Genomic DNA, 21,588 nt, shown 5'->3' on the forward strand with positions numbered 1-21,588 from the left:
AAATTATGTTTTAGAAATTGTGTAAATTTCGTTTTGATAGACAAATGACAAAGTCATCATAAACTCACAAACACGAAGTGGCGGTGCCAGAGTTCGAACCCCGGTCATGACGTCCGGCTTAACAATCTCAGCATTTTTGTTGGTTGAAATATTATGTGTCAGTGTACCTTTAATAATATGTGTCCTAAGATTATGTTAGCATGACCTTTGAAATATTAGCAGCATTAATTTATCATTCTTTTAAAAAATGTGAAAATTTCTCCATTTTCCTCCATATTTCCCACCCTTCACCTCCCCTCCAAACTCCCAAACAAAGCCTAAAAAACTAAAAAAAAATTTAAAAAAAAAAATTACTAAGACACTAGTTAAGAAAATAAAAAATAGAAACTTTTCATTGAAAATAACAAATATTTTATGTTTAAAAAGTTGATTATACAACTTTTCACCATTTCTCAATATAATATTTATATAATATTTTCTTCAATTAGTAATACGGGGCACTCTTTAACATTAAGTTGCTTTATTCTTGCTTACCATCATAACAAACTATAATAATTTGATGCTCTCATGACCTTAACTCAGTTCTTAAGGATAATACATAAAATATGCAAGGTTTAGGGTTCGAACCCCGGCCACCAAAAAAAAAACTATAACAATTGGATGAAAACTTTTAAGAGTAAATATTTTGTTTAAAAAAAGTAATTTTTCTATTTCTATTAAAATTTAACTTTCTCATATTTTTCCCCAAAATAAATTAAATATTAACCTTTAGGGTTTGTTTGTATCAGAAATGGAAATAATAGAAAAGGAAGTCTTTCCCTAAAGAAAATAGAAAAGAAAGTTTTTATTTTAGGAAATAGAAAAGAAAGTTGAAAATACCAAAAACAAAGTTGGAAAAATGAATGGAAAAGAAAAGATTTTTTTTAGTTTTTTTTTTTTTTGTAGGATTGAAAAGTGAAAGGAAATAGTAAATGTGAATAAATAAACTGAACAAAAAAAAGTAGATTTTTTAGTAAATGACATTAATCCTTTTTTTTGTAGTGGTCGGGATTTGAACTCCGGACCTTGTGTATATTATTATGCATCGTCCATACTAACTGAGCTAATTTCACGAGGACAAATGATATTAAGAGCCTATTAAGAAAAAAATCACTTTTAAGAGTTATGTATCCGTTTGTTACAGTTTTTTAAAAAAATCAGAATCTAAAAAAAATATAAAAACAGCTTCAAACGAGAAGCTGTTGAGAGCAGCTTCTCAAAAAATATTTTTTTTTTAGAGGAGAGCGAAAATATCATTTTAAAGATTGAACTAATTTTGTAACAAAAAATTCCTTTTACATAGTTGTATCAAAACAAACTAGATTATTTGTTTAAAAAAGTTATTTTCATTACGGTAAACAATCGCAAAATAGATTCTAATTTTTCTTAAAATCTCTAAATTATTTTATGTCAAAATCACTTTTATTTTAATATGTAACAAACATGCCCTAATCCTTTAAAACAAAAGTAAATGACTTTAATTAATATTACTTACATTAATTAATCCTATATAAGAGTATTAACCAACAGCACACTCAATGGACATTTTTATCAATGTGTACAAATTTTTTGTAAACCACTTTGAAGTTTAGACGCAATGTAGTATTCTTTCTACCACTATGTTAATAGGGAAATTGTAATTTTTTCGATATAGAACACTCATGTCGATAAAATGACTTGAATTCTCTTTACGATGAAAAATAGGAAAAACAGGTGTTTTGTTTAACGCCTCCTTTTATACAATGCGGAATTGATGACCTACGTATAAATTAATCAGAATTCTTTGGATTTGAATAAAAAAAACAACTTTGCTGACAATTATTTGTTTGGTCAGAAGAGTCCTCAAAATAATTTAATCTTGTATTGGTAATCATTTTCAAGATTTTTAGAAATAGAGAAAAGAGGATAGGCTCATTCGATAATATAGGGAAATTTCATATAAGGAATTGAGTGTGAGAGCCAAATGAATTGAAAGATTCATGTTTGGTTCGGGAAGAGATCATAGACATTTTGAAATAAATGCAAAGAGAATCTATTTTCATTAAGTGATTTATTAGATAATCGAAAACAGAGAATCTTGAGAACTATTCGAAATTCAGAAGAACTACGGGAAGCAGCCGTTGAACAGCTGGAGAAAGCCCGGGCCCGCTTAAGGAAAGTAAAAACGGAAGTGGATCGGTTTCGAGTGGATGGTTATTCCGAGATAGAACAAGAAAATTTGAATTTAATTAATTCAATTTATACAACTTTGGAACAATTCGAAAATTACAAAAATGAAACGATTCATTTTGAACAGCAAAGGGCGATTAATCAAGTGCAACAGAGGGTTTTACAACAAGCATTACAAGGAGCTCTGGGAACTCTGAATAGTTGCTTAAACAACGAGTTACATTTACGTACGATCGGTGCTAATATTGATATGTTTGGGGCGATGAAAGAAAAAAATAACTGATTAGTCGTTATACTAGAATATACAGTATAGGCATTATTTTTTTTTCCTTCAAAAAAGAATCAAATTCAAATTCAAATTAAGAAATATTCATGGTAACCATTCGTGCAGATGAAATTAGTAAAATTATCCGTGAACGTATTGAGCAATATAATACCGAAGTAAAAATTGTAAATACAGGTACTGTACTTCAAGTAGGCGACGACATTACTCGTATTTATGGTCTTGATGAAGTAATGGCAGGTGAATTAGTCGAATTTGAAGAGGATGCTGTAGGGATTGCTTTGAATTTCGAATCCAAAAATGTTGGTGTTGCATTAATGGGTGATGGTTTGCTGATACAAGATGGAAGTTCGGTAAAAGCAACATGAAGAATTGCTCAGATACCAGTAAGTGAGGAAACAATAAAGTAGTGGGATTCAGCTGCAATTTTCCATTCCATTCTGCTCACTAGTCATGATGCTCCAAATAATTTGGATTAGTTAATCGCACAAAAAATAATTACCATACCAGAAAATGTTATGCACTAGGGGGAGAAAAGAACACGCTTTTTCATAAAGAAAAAGGAAGAATATACATTTTCTTTTTATGACAAGAAGAATATACAAATTGGTTTCATAAAAAGAGAGGAAATATGTCCCACGTTTATGAAAAGTTTAAATTCATTATCCACAATATTTTCCTCTATAAAAAAATGTTAGTGGTTATTAGTTGTGATAAGGGGAGAAATTGTTGGTAGCAAGGGTTGAACCAAAAATCTCTCTATTGATAGCTCTTCACTGTCTCAATTCATGATATGGAATCTCATTTTCCACCGTCTGTCTATTTTCTGTTGTTAAAAGTGTATTTGTATATAAACAATGAAATGTTGCAATGTTTCCTTCAAAAAAAAAAATGAAATGTTGTAATGTTAGTATTAAAATGAGATGGTTGTCTCTTTTTGTAGGCAAACATTGTCTATTAGTAATGCACAATTTTGCTAAATGTTACATATAAGAAAATCGAGTTTCATATGTGAAATTTTAAAAATAAAAATTTCAAATCAATACATTCTTAAATTATTATTTAAATATGTAAAATAGCCGGGATTGATAATGATTTTACTCTTTTATTTTTGAGAAGATAATGATTTTATACCATATAGAATTAATATAATGACGTTTAATTTTATTTTTTAAATTGTTAGTAAATTGTCATACTCGCTCCAGTCTAGTATGTGCGAAGTCACGACTCATTAGAAGGAATTTACTCATGGAATTGATATGTTATTTCTATACCTTGTGTATCTGGAGGAATCTATGAGTAGTAGGAAAAAAGCATTGATGTTTCTCTCAAACATTTTGTTTTGACGTCTTCACAACCTTAACCAACAACAAATAACTTAATCAGGATATGGGTTCTACAACCAAACGCGCAGCTCTGTGCGGGAGGTTGTGACAAAACAGAAGACGGGTTTCATTTATTTATAACTTGTGAGTTTTTTTGAAAAAATTTGGTTTCATATTTATAACTGGTTAAGAATCACTATGATTCATCCGGCAAGGGTTACAAATTACAATACATCCTCTCTAATTTGGATCTTTGGGTGGTTTTTCTAAAAATATCTGCTCAATTCATCACTTGAATTTGGTTAGCTTGTGTCTGAGTCATTTGACGTGGAATAAATACTAGAGCTTTTCATCAAAAAGGGTTACTTTACATCTTCTTCTTGAGAAAAAAAAATTCATTCATTTTGATGGCCGAAAGAGAAGCACATTAATTTTGTTTTCAACTTTAATATGTGGTGGCTTAATCCACTGTCGTGTTTGGGAGTAATTTTGTAATGAGCTTTGTCTTTTGACTTTTTTCAGTTTATCATTAATTTCGATGTAACTGATTTTTTTCCTAGTCTTTTTCCTAGCACTCCTTGTGCAAGAAAGTCTAGGAGGACCAGTTATTTAATTCCATTTTAACTTCTTTAAAAAAAAAAAGGAAAGGCAAGAAACTGACTCAGAAAGAATGATAGTGCCACACCACGAGGTATTGTCCCAGCACTGTTTTAGAGTTTAATTAGCATTAATTTATAATATATTTATGGCTCTTGCTAACAAGTGCCCTTAAGGCACTTGGCACTTGTTAAGAATTTAAGAATGGAAACAACTGATGAATTTTATGATGAAGATGTTACTTTTTAATGTTTCAATGTGTTGAATAACAACTTCCAAAATAGAATTACCACTTTAAACTTTTTATCAAGTTCTCTAAAGGCACTTGTTAGCATTTCCTTATATTTATTTATTCAGTTAAACAAATATATATGACCTCAAAAGATTTGATCTAACGATAAAAATGCGAACCTTGAACCTAAGAGGTTTCATCCGTTAATGTCATTAGACGAAGGTAAATGCAAATATTTTTATAAGTTTTTATTTTATTTTAAGGTATTGTCTCTTGTGAAAAGTTGCATCACCTCTTCATCGGTAAAAACCCTATATATCCTTATTTATTAATTTTATTAGGTCTGCAGCAACTTAACTTAATAATTTCTCTCTAAAGTGCTGCATTAGGTTAGCAGCAATTTAACATAACAAATTTCATTTAAAATGCAGCGCATCAATTTAACCTAACAAATTCTCTCTAACATGCAACAATCCCTAATATTTCTCCTCACTGATAAGCTTTTCATTTCTATCATGTTGTGTCATCATTTGTATATATATTGTTTCTGCAGACTCTTTTTTTTTTTTTACAATAAATAATGTTAATATTCCTGGAGTTCAATAACTTTAAACCAAATATTCTCATACTTCTTTATTTTCATACGTCTTTAAAATTTTATTTTATGGCAAAGTATTATTCCTTTTAACATATTATTTTATTTTATTTATGATGCAGACTATGAATATTATTTTCTACCACTATAAGCTAGTCAATTTTCGTTGGTTAAAGGATTTTAACCATTAATATATTATGTTGTTTAATGAATTTTATTTATGAATTTAAATTATTTCAATCTGATATATTTATGTTTGTACGTTAGTTGTAAATAAAAAGTCAATTGATTCAGTACAAATATGACTTTTATTCTAGTCTTTCTTTTCCATTTGGAGATATGCCGCGGCGCGCACACAACATGGTAGAAAAAGTTGTTGCCAAATGCTAAATTTATAAAGGAGAAAATTGTGCGAAAATAGGTGCTGAGACTCGGCACAATTAATAAGCCCACACTATATCATGCCTTCCCTAGACTCAAGCATCCTTTAGCGTGTCTATGGCCTCTGTGTAATACTAATGTCAATGTCGAATATCATCATGATCACTATTTATGTTTTTTAATATATATGATCGCTATTTAAATATAGAAGCATAAATTTCTATACAGTTCATTATCATGCAAACTAAAATAAGGCTTGGTCAACAAAAACAAAATGTTTTGTGTATAAAGAATTAGCTAGCTAGGGAAAGGGATTGTGTAAAAACTAAAAAGAGTTATAAGATCATTCATAATCAAACTTCACTTGTGTCCCAACTCCATGGCTTCCAATGTTGGGCTTCGGTTGAATGAATCAATATTTCTCCTTGGCACTTGATTCGCATACCTATTGTCAACCATGGCTTCTACAACGGGTGACTCCCGATTCAAACTTGCATTGCCTCTTGCTTCCTCCATAGCCACGAAATATGCATATGGACCCCATCCTGAAAATTAAACAAAGTCAAAACTAGCTCAATTTAACTGGGTGATAAAAGTAAATAATTACACTTTTTTACACTCTTCATCTACACGGAGGTGTAAGAGTAAATAATAACAAAGACTGCTCAGCCAGCATTCAGCTTTCAGGCCAAACCCTAAAAAATTTAAAGTGTACAACTATTAACACCCTCATTTTTATAACACAGTTATCTCTAGAAAGTTAATTTTCAAACATAAAAAACTGTCCACAATTTAACTTCTGATTAAAAAATATACGAAAAAAATAAACATCCGAAGTTAAACTTCCAAAAAGTGGCTATGTTATAAAAAACATGAGTGCCAATATAATTTCCCTAAATTTCAAGGTGGCCTAACCCTAAATATTGCTGGGTTATGTTGAAAGTCAAACTCACTTAACACAACAAATTTGCAAGCTCACTCATTTCTTGAAAACGACACTCCTCCGGATTTACCAATCTGGCAAAAAAAAAAAACTGTTTGTTCCTCACGTTGGAACGGGTAATTTGAAAGGAAAAAAATGCATTTTCTCCATCCGGATAAATAAATCTTGATGGGAGCGGTTTTTAAGAATAATTGAGCGGTTTTTAAGAAGCTCTTAATTTGCAATGTGTTTCATCAAGCTTTTAGGCCATAAAAAAATAAAATAAATAACCTTGCAGAATAGAGAATAATGACTTGGGAGTGAGGATTGGTATCTAATATGTGTAACAATGGATGTGACAAGGCAATTTTTTTTCATGTAGACTGTCACTTTTTTTATAAAGGCTACAGCCTTAGACAAAAACAGCAACCAAAGAAAGAGTCAAGACAATAATATAGTATTATGCTAATTTATAATAGCTTCCTTATAATTGCAACATAATAAAGCTTCTGATGATATCATTCTGAGCTTTAATTGGGGTAATATATTTGCAAAGTCAAACAATTGGGTAAAACATTATATATAAACAACATTTGACATGACGCTGGTTAACAGAGAGATAGAGATTTTACCATCATCATTATAGGGAGGAGGGAAGAACTGTGAATAGCAAAAGGTTGCAACAAAAAGCCCTGAAAAAACATAGATACTAACTTGAGTTTCACTTTCAATTTGTTTTTAAAAAGGATATCTGATTTTTAAACATAAACCTAGAAGGCCTCCAGCAAACACATCTTGCCAATGGTGCCAATAGTCGTCCACTCGAGAGATTCCAACCAGACATGCAGCAAGGAGAGGTAAAAACAGAATGCATAATTTCGCTATGTGTCCTTGGCGATCAAAAACTTTAATCTTCCCGCATAGATACAAGGAGAGAAAACCAAGACCTGCAAAGGACCCTGCCAAACTAAACTTATCAGATTAAAGGAACATGTATAACGGTATAAGAATATACAATCGTGTTCATATCCAACCTGTCTACATGATAAAATGCATTGTTAATACCAATTCTCGGAACTACAGTGAACTACCGTGATTTTTCTGTGATACCAAACATATGCTAAAGCATTTAAATAGATGACCGAGTGTATGTTTCGAATCATTTTGAATTTGACAAAATCATGGCAGCGTCCTGATTTGTTGAAGCTCTAAAGTGTAGCTCTTATGAAAATCATGGAGGCACAATGTGCTTGTGTTAAACTCAGCTATCAATTCAAACATGCATCAACTAACAATAGGAAAATTATGGTTGCTCACATGATGTATGACCGCTGGGGAAACTCTTATGCCCTTCTTTTATATCACTAGCCTTGCCATGGCAAACCACACCTCCTAATTTATCATAGACCTATAAGTTTAACCAAACAAAGAGTTAGTGACCACTTTCCTAGGCAGTTGATTAACATCAGTATATAATAAAATGACAGTTATAGTTTTGTAGAAACATCTGAAAGCTCCTATCCCACATCATAAACAAAACAAACAGGTTAATGAAAACAATAAAGAAATATAAAAACCACAAAAACCTATCAAGTTAATGTCAATAAATAATATGATACTTGCATTTTCTTACCTCTACTCCATCAGGAAAGCAACGCCAAAAGAAGTCTGGCCGTGGCCGGCCAACAGCATCTTTAATTGAATCAGTCAACACACCAGTTATCAGAACAGCAAACAGAAGGCCTGTTAGTTAGCAATGAAATAAATTAACAACAATTCACCAACTCTTCAACATATTAGTTTACACTCACATGTCAAAATACCACTATCTGTCATTTTATCTTATCCTGAGAATTATTCAATAACTTAGATTTATTAAATTCAACAAGAAATATTGTCACAGACTTTAAATAGGAAAGAGAATTTGATTTTTTTTATTAGATAGTTAAAATACTAAATGGGACAAAGTTCAATATTTAACAGAATATCAAAGTAACAATAATTTATATAATCTGCAACTGCAAAGGTTACCTAGAACACTGTGGTGCAAATCATAAACATCTCTCCTACGCATATAGAAGAAGAGGAACACAAAAATTGGCAACAGAACTGCATAAAGCTGATCATTGACAAAAGAAAAAAAAATATTAATCACAATGACTTGCATCAAATAAAAATGTGCTGTTAATTCATAAGACGTGTGGGAATCAAACTAAGTAAACGCCTCTCATTTGTTCCACATCTCTTTGAAGTTTGAGGAAAGATATTTTCAGAAAGTATGAGCACAAATTGAATATACAAAGCTAGCTATTATAAATATTTTTTTGGATAGATAAATGTTAGTATATTAGTTATTAACCAAAGATAAGTGTCAAGAGAGGATTCATCATGAACTTTTTTGATAGGACAGTTAAACTTTGATCTATCCTGTTTTCCATGAAATAAAAAAGTTACTGTTATCTTTCTTTACAAATAAAACAAATGAGCGTCCTGAAAATTTACAAACCAGACATTTGTGATGCATAGCGTTGGCGTAGTTGTTATTATTATCTCCTCCGCTAGAGTTTGAACTTCTGTCTTTTAACTTCTTCAACTATTTTTAACCCTTAATTCAAATCAATTGAACTACCCAACCATCTTGGTATTATCAAAATTGAAGCAAAACTTACTTATTTCAACAATGAATGCTACATCAGTTATCAATTATATACTTATATGCACACAAATCATCTATGAAAGATCGACGAGAAACTGAATTAACAACAGAAAACAGAATTAACTAAAATAATTATCCTCAATCTGTGAATTCTGTATGGTAATTCAACATTATTTGTCAGCATTTTATATTGAATACAATACAATTAAAAAATTGAATGCTATGCAGGTAAAATAATCTCAAAAACAGACAAAAAGGTCCCTTGATATGCAAGCAACCTAGAGTAAAGGAACTTACAGGAACAGCCCATACAGGGACAGTGTTTTGTTTCATTGGATATCTAAGGTCTTCCATCATGTCCCTTCCAACAAAGCGGCGAAATGGATGAATTACATTGAGAATAACTTCAATTAGTATGAGAAGCACCAACATAAGCCAATCATGAATGTGATTTCTAGCAAGTGTTGCTCCATGAGACTTTATTGTATGCGCAGTCGGGTCAATCTGTCTCCCTCCCTGTTTCAACAAACATCTAAGAAAATGTCTAACTAAACATATTCTAATCACATGACATGACTTTGAGAACATATAATCATTAAATTGAAGACAAATTATGTCCAAAAAATAAAATTGAAAACAAATATTGTTTGTTTGTTACAGACTAATTCATTCATATAACATGAATCAGTGTATGTAAGTTTCTAATAAATAATAATTAACCACATAACTATCAAAGGAAAGTGAGAGAGAATTTCAACAAACCTGAAAGAGTGACCAAAATTTAGGAAAAGACAACAAATTCTGTAACGCCATGTGAATGAATTACGAAGAGAAATAACGAGCGAAGTCACCAAAATCTGGTTAATATTTATTTATGCATAGAAAATAAAGCGAATGTGAATGAATTTAAGCCAATAGTGAGTGAGAGATAGAGATATTTTATCCCGAACAGGAAAGGGAAGAGAAAATGTAAACAAATGAATGGAGAAATTATTGGTTGTTCTGTTACCTTTTGAAAAGACTCCAAACTACTACAACTCTTCTAGAATGAGATAATTAATTATTTTCAAAGAAAAATATAGATATTGAATATTTTGAAATATAATCCAAAAAAACGGTTTATAAAGAAGAAGAAGAAGAAGAAGAACTTTGGTTGGCGCGGGGTGGGGTGGGTGGTTCACTCTGTCCAATTCGATGGATCCCAGATAACCAACTTATAATAATTTCTTTTTTATAATAACGACGTACAAGAAAACAAATGCTTAAATCGTTGGATACATGTCTTTGAATGAACGACATAGCTTTATGTATGTATGTATGTATAGAGCAAATATGAGAGGATTAACTAACCCACTTAGTATTATTGTATTAGGGTTAGGTTTTCATGTTTAAAAGGGCTGAGGTTATTGGAAATAGAGTTCAATCAAGCAATTTCACACCACAAAAAAAAAAAACAATTCATCGTATTTTATATTAATGATAATAATTTATAAATAGTTTTTTTTAAGGAATAATTTATAAGTAGTTAATTTTCATGATTAAGTATTTTGTGGGCTAGTTCACACTCAAGTGGATTGTATAATTAGTCCACTCTATTAATCGGTCATTGGACAAGATATCGTGTTTTAAAAAATAAATTAAATAATTAATTAATTTAATATAGATAACTCAAATAAATTTAGTCAAAAATAAAACTAAAATAATTGTTTTTCTTCTTTTTGAATAAACTCAAATAAATTACAATTGCCACTATTTAAGTTAAAATTTATTTTTGGTAATAAAAAAAAAGAAGTTAGAATTTAATTGATATCAATTTTCACCATAAATAAAAATTAAGGTACTAATATAACAAAGAAAATATGATTATGTGTATACGTAATTATGAAATATTACTTCTTAATACATTTTTCTCTATCATGAATGACATCCTTCATTTCTTTTAGAAATTAAGAGGAACTTGATCCCTTTGAGTTATCTTTTTTTTTTAGCAACCCTTTGAGTTATCTAAAGAAATTGTAATTCAACAAAAAAAATCTAAACAATTTATCGAAAAAACGATAAAATTCAGTTTCTCAAAGAAGAAAAGGAATATTTTCATAATAGAAAAATGGAAGAATAAATTTTTAAACAAAATTGCATTTATATTTTTATACATTAAATTATGCATTTATGTTATTTAATTGATACTTTAACTTCACCAATTAGCTACACTTAAAAATCATTGCTGAATACTTGTAAAAGTTTCGAGCTAAAAAAAGATAACATTCCAAAACTCATCTTGAAGGAACTAGGGCTTGTGCTGAATTATGTATCGTTTTTCACACGCTTTGCAAATTTGCAACAATTGTTGTTAAAATTCGTGCAACTTTCGAATTAAATCAGATTCGTGCCACTTTGGAAAGAATAATTTCGAAATCTATTCAATGTTAGAGTGAGTCTACTCAAAATAATATTGCATATTCGGATGATGGTATTGCTGATGATTATTTGCTCGTTTATAATTAAATATAGCCACCATCTTTGGATAACATTTACCTAAGCTTAAATATTGACCAAGAGAAATTATGAAAAGTCTTCATTGTATGGTAGATGAGATGTCCGCACTGCCGATTAGCATGACGGGGTCCAACCAATCCTATATGGGACCGCACGTTGCATAATGCATACAAATTAATGTCTCCTTTTCTTTACAACATTAATGTCACCTATGGTACATACGACTAAGTGATATATCAGATGAGAAAAAATTATCACTTTATTAAAAATTGATGCAAACTAAATGACATTTAATTGGATTATATAAGATTAATCAATCATTTAAATTGAATCATATGTAATTTTAATCTTTAGATCGGATAACTTTTTATCTGAAACTCAAACTCAATCTAATTCTCATGCCGAATATCCCTACACCAAAACATAATGTTATGTACACAACTTATTCCCATTACTCATGTGCGTATGGAATTTAGATCATCTAAAGTTTAAAGTGAAAAAAGTTGTTATTTAAACAAATTTATGATTTGTTATGACATATATACAATATTCACCTTTAATTTATTAATTAATTGTGAGTATTATTATTCACCTTACATTTTAAAGTGAGATATTCACTTTAAAAGAGTAAGATTCGTTTATAAGCATGGACCAATATGAATTATATTGGTCATGATGCATGTAACTAGCTTCCCTGAAAAACTAAATTGGCAACTAATGGGTCATAGAAAAGCAAAGTGCGCACAGAATGTTCAAAGAAGTTTTCTACTCATAACAATTTGAATTTTCTTCTTGGCCCTCTAAGTGCTCGTGCATCTTGTTCTTCAAATCCTAAAATTAAAAAAAAAAATGGGAGATTTTGAATGTGTTTTATTATGTACTCTTTTTTTTTTATCAAGTAAAGAAATTCTATAAAAGACCTGGAGAGGGTCAGAACCCTTAACAGCAAAAGTGCTTACATCAAAAGGTATAAAATATTACATCACAAAGATCTATAATAAGGAAGGCTTGTGCAAATCCTCAATGAATTAAAATAACAAAGCAGCTGCTAAAAGAACAACAACGGGGAAATGGCAGAAGCTACTGACTAAACACCCAGGTTCACAAAGACGCTTCGAACACCTAGAGAGATAGAATCAACAGAATCAAAGAACATATCTTGTTGCCAGAACAAGATGTTGCAAATAACACTTCCCATGTATCTTTTACAATTGAACCAACTATTCGGTATACGCCAAGGCAACTTTGGAGGTACCCTTTTGGGCACGGGTCCTCATTCCGGCTGAGTTGAAGCTAGTAGGCTCACTTTGTTCACATGCTTCTTCTGCTTTCTCCCTGCCTTAGTGCTCTCTAACAGACTTGGATAGTGTTGCTCGAAGATTGATGTGATGGCTTTATCATTGTCCTCTTCCTTAACTTCATCCCCCCAAAATTTGGAGAGAATCTACACACTTTTAAGGGCTGCAACAGAATTGAGAGAGGGTTTGGAGGCAGGAGCCAAGTTTTGTTTTGGAGGGAGCTTGTCACTTGTCAAACTATCATAGTTAATAGTTACATGCTGCACATAGATGGATGTGACAGTATGAGGAAAACCGACTTCTCAGTACCATCATTCATCACATGCGCACCTGAATCCAAATCTGCAGTCTGAGAATTCCTTTTTTTTTCAATTCACTAGGAGTCTCAAGAGTGTTTATTTGAATCAAGTTGGCATCCCCCCTGGTGGCAGTCCCCACATTATCAACAAAAGTATCTTGCAATTCAGTGATTTTGTGAGAATGCACCGTTTCCACTAATCCAGCCTCCCCAGCAGGTTGTTCAGAATCATCTCCAATCAAGAGAAATGAGTTATGCAGGGCCAGAACAGGATCATGATTGGAATCCTGCAAGATTGTTGTAACAACATCATCATCAATAGCCTTATCCTGCTCCTGAATCAAATTAAGAGACTCCCTATCAAAAGCATCCGGTTCCCGGTCGAGTTGATCAATCTCAATGTTATTCTTATCATGCTACACATTGTTGTTCAAAACCTCAATGGGTTGTTGCTGCACTATAGGCACTTCAGATGGAATTTTCTAAACAATCTTTGTGGGAAAATCCTTCTGAAGCTTCTTACAATTCTGAGTAGAATGACCTAACATCTTACATTGAACACAAACAAAGGTTTTTGCTCATATTGAACTGATATAGGCATGACAAAACCTTCACTTTCCTCTACCACCGAATCAAATAGCTGAGAAGATAAATCAACATCCGCCAGAACCCGAGCATAAAGACCAAACTTTCTGGAGAGAGTAGCTTCATCTATAGTCAAGGGGGTTCCTAAACCAGATGCAATCTCAAATTACGTCTCCTTTCTCCAATATTCCTGAGGTAACTGCATCAACCGGATCCAAATTTGCGCATGAGTTTGAACTTGGTGATGTGGTTTGAAGGCCCTCGACCAACAGTAGAAGCGCAAGTTGTCAGGCTTCAAATTAACAACTCCCAAAGCCCATACTTTCCTCATGTCTTCAATGGAGCCAAATTGAAATTCGAAAAAGCCCCTTCCTAAAGGGAGCACACTCCACTCTTTCAAGGATGGCTACAATCTGCACAGCTTGTTCTTCAGAGCCATAAAAGTTAGAGGAGTATCCCCCTTAGCAAGAGTAATTCGACCATGTAGATTCATGCGACAATCATAGATGCCAGAATCCAATTCAGCTTGCGTAATCTTAACTCTTACCGCATCTCCCATAATCACCTTAGGAGGAAGTTGGTTGAGTGGAATATCACATGAATCTGATAACACTTGAGCAAAGGATTTCCTAGGTTCAGAGGTTTTTGGCATCGAAGCATCCAGAGGAGTCATAAACGGCCAAGGACACACCATCGAATTCCAGAACACCGGGGAGCAACAGAATAGAGTTGGAATCAGGCAGAATCGATGGAAAATCACAAACTTAAGCTGCATCGGAGCAAGTAGCGATAAACCCAAAAGGAGTTGAAACCAGTGAAACATGATGAATCTTGAAAAAATAAAGAGGAATCTTGCATAGAGGATAAGGAATCAGGCAAAATCGGTGGAAAAACTCAAGCTAGAGCTGCATCAGAGCTAGATTCATGTCACTGGAGAAAGTTGTAGAGGTGAGAGAAGAGAGAGCTCCGGTGGGCACCACATAGCTCCCTAGCTAGTCTTTCTACTTTCTATTTTATCATTATTGGTCATAGTATTATTTCTTTGAGAGATTTGGTAATACACTAATGCATATCTCCCTTGATAATTAAAATCATTGATTAAAGATCAGGGTTATCAATTTCATATTGAAGACCATGGCAAAAAGTAAAAAATTGTATGTAAAGAAACTACTTAAAGAAAAAAAAAATTGTATGTAAAGAATTATTTTTTACATTTTTAAGAGTTTGATCACTCAAATTTCATCCGTCGCGGATTAACTGAGCTAAAAGCTCATTTCACACGTATTAAGAAAAATGTATAAATGAAAGAGAGAGAAAAATAGTTTTAAGTGCACTTGTTAAATATTGGTCAATTCTCCACTATCATAAATGTAAAGTGGAATATATTGAATTAGAAATGATGAAAGTAATATTAATTAAAGTTATAAAGGAAAAAAGTAATTAATAGTGTATTGAAAAGTGAAATGACTCGATTATTTTGAGACACTTTATTTTTGCAAATGGCTCGATTATTATGGAAGAAAAGGAGTATTAGTGAGACATCGGTTAATATCTTCCAAGTACTAATTACATTTTAGTGGTTGAGAATTGTAGGGTGGGGAAAGAAGCGGTTCATAACAGTTGGTCAAGAAGTTTGAAATTCCTGCAACAATTGCTCTTGCCTATAGTAGGGAGTATTTTATTAGCTTTGAAGGCAAAGTTGATTTTGGGAGCTGTCTATGTCTGACGGCATTTTTTCTACCATGAATCATGACAACTAGAACCTGCATTTAAAGTATCCTTTTTGCTCTAGTTGTCAATGATTATATGCAGACGTTGTGTTCCCTTCATCATTCTCAGATAAACTTGTAGTAGTAGATTAGTATATAATTTAGGAAAAATGTTAAGCAGTGTTCCAGACCACTAGTTAACAAGATCCTATAATTTATCACGTTGATTTTATTTGTTATATGTCACACTCATATAAAAAATATCCCGTTAACAAGTGTCTTGAGTCACTTTTTTTAAATTCTAAAATAACATATTATTTCTTAAGATAATCAAATATTTTAATTTATAATGTATTATTCATACAAATTTTCATAAAAAATTACCATTTATAATCTTTAAAATGTGTTTCGAAAACATTAGTTAGCATTTCCTTCTAAAAAAATCATTTTGTTTGTGTTTATAAAATTACCACCTCTTTTTTTTTTTTCTTTCTTCTAAATATAAGTTTCTCTTAAAATATTTCTTTGTCATTTTTTATAAGACTTTTTAAATTTTTTAAGTATGTTGATTATTTCCTTATCCAAAGTGTATGGAAGATATAATCACAAACAAAAGTAAAAAACAGTGAGAGAAAGAAAGAGGGAATACATAAGAATTTCTTTACCTAGTTCGGTCTAAATTGACATAGTCTTGGGGAGAGATAAGCCCTTCGTTTCACTATAATGATGAGTAACTTTACAAAAGAGATATCAATGGGTTACAAGAATGAGTCTCCCGCCTAATTCTACCCAAAGCCCCAATCTCTTACCGTGACCAAAAGACTCAATTTTATTAGTGTTTCCCAAGGTGAATCAACTCAACCATAGTGTTTGTTGCCAAGAGCAAACTATATGCAAACCCTAGTTTGATTTATAAACCCTTGTTTCAGCCCCCTCTATCTCAAGGTTTACTCTGATACAAAGTCTATATTTATAGTAAAAGTATCCCTCATAAAATTCGAACAAATCTGGCTCATAAAAATACGTTTTATTTTTATGCTATTACGACAATTCGGGCGCCGATTTTGACCATTCGGGCCCCGAAAAATGTCGAATCAAATGCCCTTCAAAAATAGACAAAATTCGGGCCCCGGACAGAACCATTCGGGCCCCGATTTTGACAAATTAAGCAAACTTCTCTCCAATTTTAAATCACTTTCACAACAAAGAGTTATCCAATTGTTCTTAATTTGTTTTCATATAATCAATGATATATATGTTTAAGAAAAAAATAAATATATGATTTTTTAATCATATATATCATTTTACAAAATAGTATCCACCTCAAGGTATGCATCATTCAAAATTTAGTATTCACCTCAAATGCAAATTAACTTAATCTTTGAAGTGTTTAGAGTACATTCCCATCAATAGAATCAACTCCGTCATGTATTTCGACCAAATGTCACTATTTGAAAAGTAATTCTTCCATCGATTTTTCTGTCTTTGTTGTGAACATGGAGTGTAGATTCGAAAAAAACTCTTACACTTGAAAGATAATTTTGCAAAGTACCATCAACTTTTTTATTTATCATGATTTATTTAATGATACCTTACATTTATGAACGGTGGTAAAATAAATTATACGTGTTAAAATTAACATCAATTAAGTTCGGTGAATATCCTTTTGGATTAAAATATAAGCAAAAAAAATTCAAAAATATCATATATCACCTAAAAACTAAGAAGTTGAGATTACTTTATTAGCTTATAAAATGTTAACTTCGAATTGATCTCTATAATTTATAAAATTTTGTAAAATGATCCTCATATGCTTCAGATTGTACACGTTCGTCTTTGTTTATTTTCAAATTTTACTTATTTCTCTCTATTTTTTTTCAAAATTTTCTAGATTAGTTCCAATATTTATTTACACCTTCAGTGTGCTGTTTTTGAGAAGTCCATGTTTGCCACTACCTTGATACTTTGAGTCTAATGGCAGTACATTATCAGTATAAAACAATTTTACCCCAACATTCAATGGTAAACCATCATTTTTCCCTTTCATACAATCCATTTTAAAAAATCTGGAGTGATGTATCGCAGTAATAAAATTTCATTGTAGATACCCTTTAATTGTAGATACTTTACATTCATTCAATAGAATTTGTGCAAAAAATACAACTCTAGAGGACCGGGTGTTGTAGCAAAAGCACATGTGCAAAACATTCCATGAGGGAGTTTTGTTCACTGTTTAGTTTAGTTGTAGAGTTGGGCCTTATTGAAGTATAGCCCAAAATATTTACAGATTTTCAATTTACCAACTTACTTAAAAAAAAAAAAAAACTAAACTTTATTTTAGAAATATAAGTTGTTTATTTTCGTCTTAGCAATAATTTTACCACTTTTTAATGCAATTTTTTTTTTTAGTATTTTAACTAATGCATCAAGAACATTCATTATCCTCTTTGTTCTTTTTTAAAGATCATGTTAACTTGTGCCCTTGCACTAAGGGCACAAATTAAGGAGTTTAAAATGAAAATTAAAAATATATTATATATTAAAAGTATAACTTTTGCAACTCTTAAGATATTAAATACTTTTTCCGTTCTTTTTTAAGTGTCACTTTTAAAGAATTTTTTTGTTCTTATTTAACTGTTATTTTTGAAGTTCAATGAAACATTAAATGTTGTTTTACCAATATTGTCCTTAGTTATTTATTGCGGAGAGATAAATATATGAAATGTGATATTAAATGAATAAGGTCATTATAGTAAAAGTATAACTTATTGCATCAAAAATAATATCAATTGTTAATTGTCTTAGTTTGTATAAAATATCAAAATGTAACAATTAAAAAGGAACGGAAGTTACTATATAAATTCCAAATAAAATATTCTACATTTGCATTATTAACTTATATCCCTTCCCTCGGTGTTAAAAATGGGGTGTTAAAAATGGAATAAGAGTACTGTGACATAGTAACATTAGTTGGAGACACCTGGGGGCTCTCAAACCGAAACTGTGGTCTACCTCAAACTTGAAGTGTGTGTTTGTTAAAGGGAATCCCAATCCACCTCAAACTTGATGACTGTTCCTTAAAGACTACACACTCCTTCGTTCATTGCAACTGCAAGGGATGCACACATTCTCGTTCATGTTCCCATTCATAAATAATACTGTACTACAAGAAGCACCAGCATGCATGCGTGCACTATAATTTTATAATTTTCATGGTAATTTCTTATGTAGATTCCGTAAATAAACTATCTTTCTTGATCAATTTTTTTTTTTTTTGCCTCTTTACAAAACTATCTTTAATATTATTAATCATTTTTAATGATTATCAGAAAAATGTTAATGAATGCTCCTAAGACATTGATTAATTTATTGTAAAAGAAGTAAGTTTGTACAATATAAAAAAGTTACTAGCCCACTAAAATTGTTAAAGAGAAAATCGAACTTCAGATCTTAAACAGAGCGCACTTCAAAATTCAAATGTCTCAAATAAACGCCATCATACCAACCTAAATGGGTTAGTTGTGTATTTATTACATTAATAAAAGTAACGATATGTATTTTTAAGATAAAATTTCTTTCGATAAACTCTTTAATAAATATATTTAGGACATCAGTTAACAAAACTCTTATTATTAATATGTTTCATACTTTTTGCAAGTTTTTGACTATATTCATCTATCTTGTGATAAATAAAAAATCCCCACATGATCACTGATAGATATTTTAGCAAGCGTACTAAATACTGTCGAAGTAGTAAAAATATCGTTCCCACGAGGATTGTGTTAATCTCAATTTAGCAATAAGGTAAATATTTAGGATGTGTAAATTTCTTTTAGTTGCCCTAGGCAGTAGTTTTGGTTTGCATAAAATTAAATAAACAGAATATAAAGATAGAGTTGGAAAGAGAGAGATGAGATTAGGTCTTTCGAATCATCTAAGTTCCCCTAATTGGTATACTGCACCTATTCTTATGAATGATTTTATAGTTCCACGATAGTTAACAAAATAGTCCTAATCAATCCCTTGAGTTAGGACCCTCTTCTCAAACTACAGCCCCTAATTCCTTAGGTGGTCTAATAATCTTTGAAGGTTTAAGCACGTTAACCTAATATCACTAACAAACGATTATCCATTCCTAGACTAACCCTGTTTATTAGAACAATTCAATTCTGTCTTAAGTAGAAAGCTATGGTCAGTAGTCATTCATTATCACTAAATCATGTTTATATTTGATCAGGATATAAAAAGCATTAAGAACAATTGAATTGAATAAAAACTAGATTATCATTCACAATAAATAGAGTTTCACAGCAACATGTTTCAATTGAGGTTACAAAGAATCATCTCAGACCTAACCAAGAAAACTTAGCAACTCATGACAATAAAGATTAAGCAATATTAATAAAAGAAATTACAGATTTGGATCCTGAGAGTTTCTTGAATTTGATATGCCTAGTCCCTTTGTACATGCGTTAGTCTTCTACCTCTTTTCCTCGTCTCGGGATCCGTTTCTCACTTGTCTTCCAAAACGTGATTTGATGCACGTTGTCGTGTGCGTGCCGAAACAGTGATCCAAAGATGTCCTTTCCAAGTCTATGCAGCGCTATATATATGTATCTTTTATGCCAAACCCTTCTTTCACGTTTCCTAATCTTTCTTTCTTTTCTTCTTGGACCAAACAAAACATAACTTGGCTAATAAGCCCAATTTATATATCAATTCCAGCACCCCCATGTTGCTACCGTGGCCACATATTTCTTACTGCATTTTCTTTCCTTGTGCCACATGTTCCTAAAATCGTGTCACGAAATAGCCATCGTGACACGTTTTAACCAATGTCGAATGAACCTCATCATATGCTCCAAATCGTGACACGTTTTCAACAATCGTGACATGATTTTGCTTTCTTCAAAATCTTCTATTTTTCTTGTTTTCTTTGTTGTTTAAGCTTGCATGTGAACTCAAAATATCATGAAAATAACACTAAAAACAGCGAATGACTGACTGTCATCAATCACTATTGTTGTAATCATCACTATCAATTTAAAAAAAATATTTCAAATAAGTTATTATTTCTTTTTCCAAATATTATTTTCATCATTCTCAGTGAAACTGGGGATTGAATAATACTAATTGATTTGAACTAAGAGATAAGGGGTTGGAGGTCATGAATTCAAACTCAATCAAAAACGATATAATCAGCCTAACTATTAATTACCAACAATGTCATTTTTAAAATAAAATAAAAAAATCATTCTTGGTGGAATTAATATTAACATATTTAACCAACGTGGCTTGGGCCAAAAGTAATTGACTAGACTTCCATAACATGACAATTCAAGATTCGAATTTCGATTGTAAAAGGTGTACACATTTAATATCCAACAATGTCTCGAATAAAATTATATATTACGGAGGTAAAAATATTACTATATTTAAACAAATAATATCATTTCCAAGCAAAATGTTCACAGAACAAATGTTACAAGAAAAAAAAAAAGCAGTGGCAACGAAGAAAAGAGTACTATCAAGTTCAAGCTGTTGAATCTTCTCATCTTCTTAAGAAAAACTTTTAATTTCATTTTTCTCCTCGGTTAGCTATTTTTAATTTTTGATGTTCAATATCATGCGCTCACGATACTTAAAATCAACGGTATGATTGTATGTATAACCCCTTCCTATGAGAACCGAAAGGTTAACACAGTAAAAAAAACTTGATTGTGTTTAATACATATGTACTTTTTGATAAGCGCTATAGGAAGCGAATAAATTGGCTTGTGAAAATCAAGGCAACGTACGTGTATAGAGTTTCATAACATTGAGAAAATATTCAATTATGATTGTCTGACTAAAAACAACGGTGAGTGGACAAAGAAGTCGTGTCACATCCGTCGTGATTCTTTCAGAATGCTAAAATTCGTTGTATATAGCATTTTCTTTACTTCTTTAATTAGAGTCTATATATTTTAACATAAGAGAGGCGATCAAAATGCAATATTGGAA

General features: G+C 31.3%; 1 protein-coding gene across 2 annotated transcripts; it reads right to left on the minus strand.

The window, feature by feature from the left end:
- Positions 1 to 5,761: 5,761 nt before the first annotated feature.
- Positions 5,762 to 10,533, minus strand: LOC25485468 (lipid phosphate phosphatase 2). 2 transcript variants are annotated; one of them, XM_013614686.3, is made up of 9 exons: positions 10,209 to 10,475; positions 9,962 to 10,056; positions 9,497 to 9,715; positions 8,575 to 8,662; positions 8,177 to 8,286; positions 7,861 to 7,951; positions 7,314 to 7,502; positions 7,176 to 7,235; positions 5,762 to 6,166 (listed from the first exon to the last, which is right to left on the minus strand). In XM_013614686.3, the coding sequence occupies exons 2-9, from the start codon at positions 10,010 to 10,012 to the stop codon at positions 5,982 to 5,984; spliced, it is 993 nt and encodes a 330-aa protein (XP_013470140.2). In that variant the 5' UTR covers positions 10,013 to 10,056; positions 10,209 to 10,475; the 3' UTR covers positions 5,762 to 5,981. The 2 variants fall into 2 exon arrangements, with proteins under 2 accessions (XP_013470140.2, XP_024627376.2); XM_024771608.2 differs by having other exon boundaries at positions 9,962 to 10,533.
- Positions 10,534 to 21,588: the final 11,055 nt, after the last annotated feature.

The sequence above is a fragment of the Medicago truncatula genome, chromosome 1 (genome assembly GCF_003473485.1).
Source record: "Medicago truncatula cultivar Jemalong A17 chromosome 1, MtrunA17r5.0-ANR, whole genome shotgun sequence".
Taxonomy (NCBI): Eukaryota; Viridiplantae; Streptophyta; class Magnoliopsida; order Fabales; family Fabaceae; genus Medicago; species Medicago truncatula.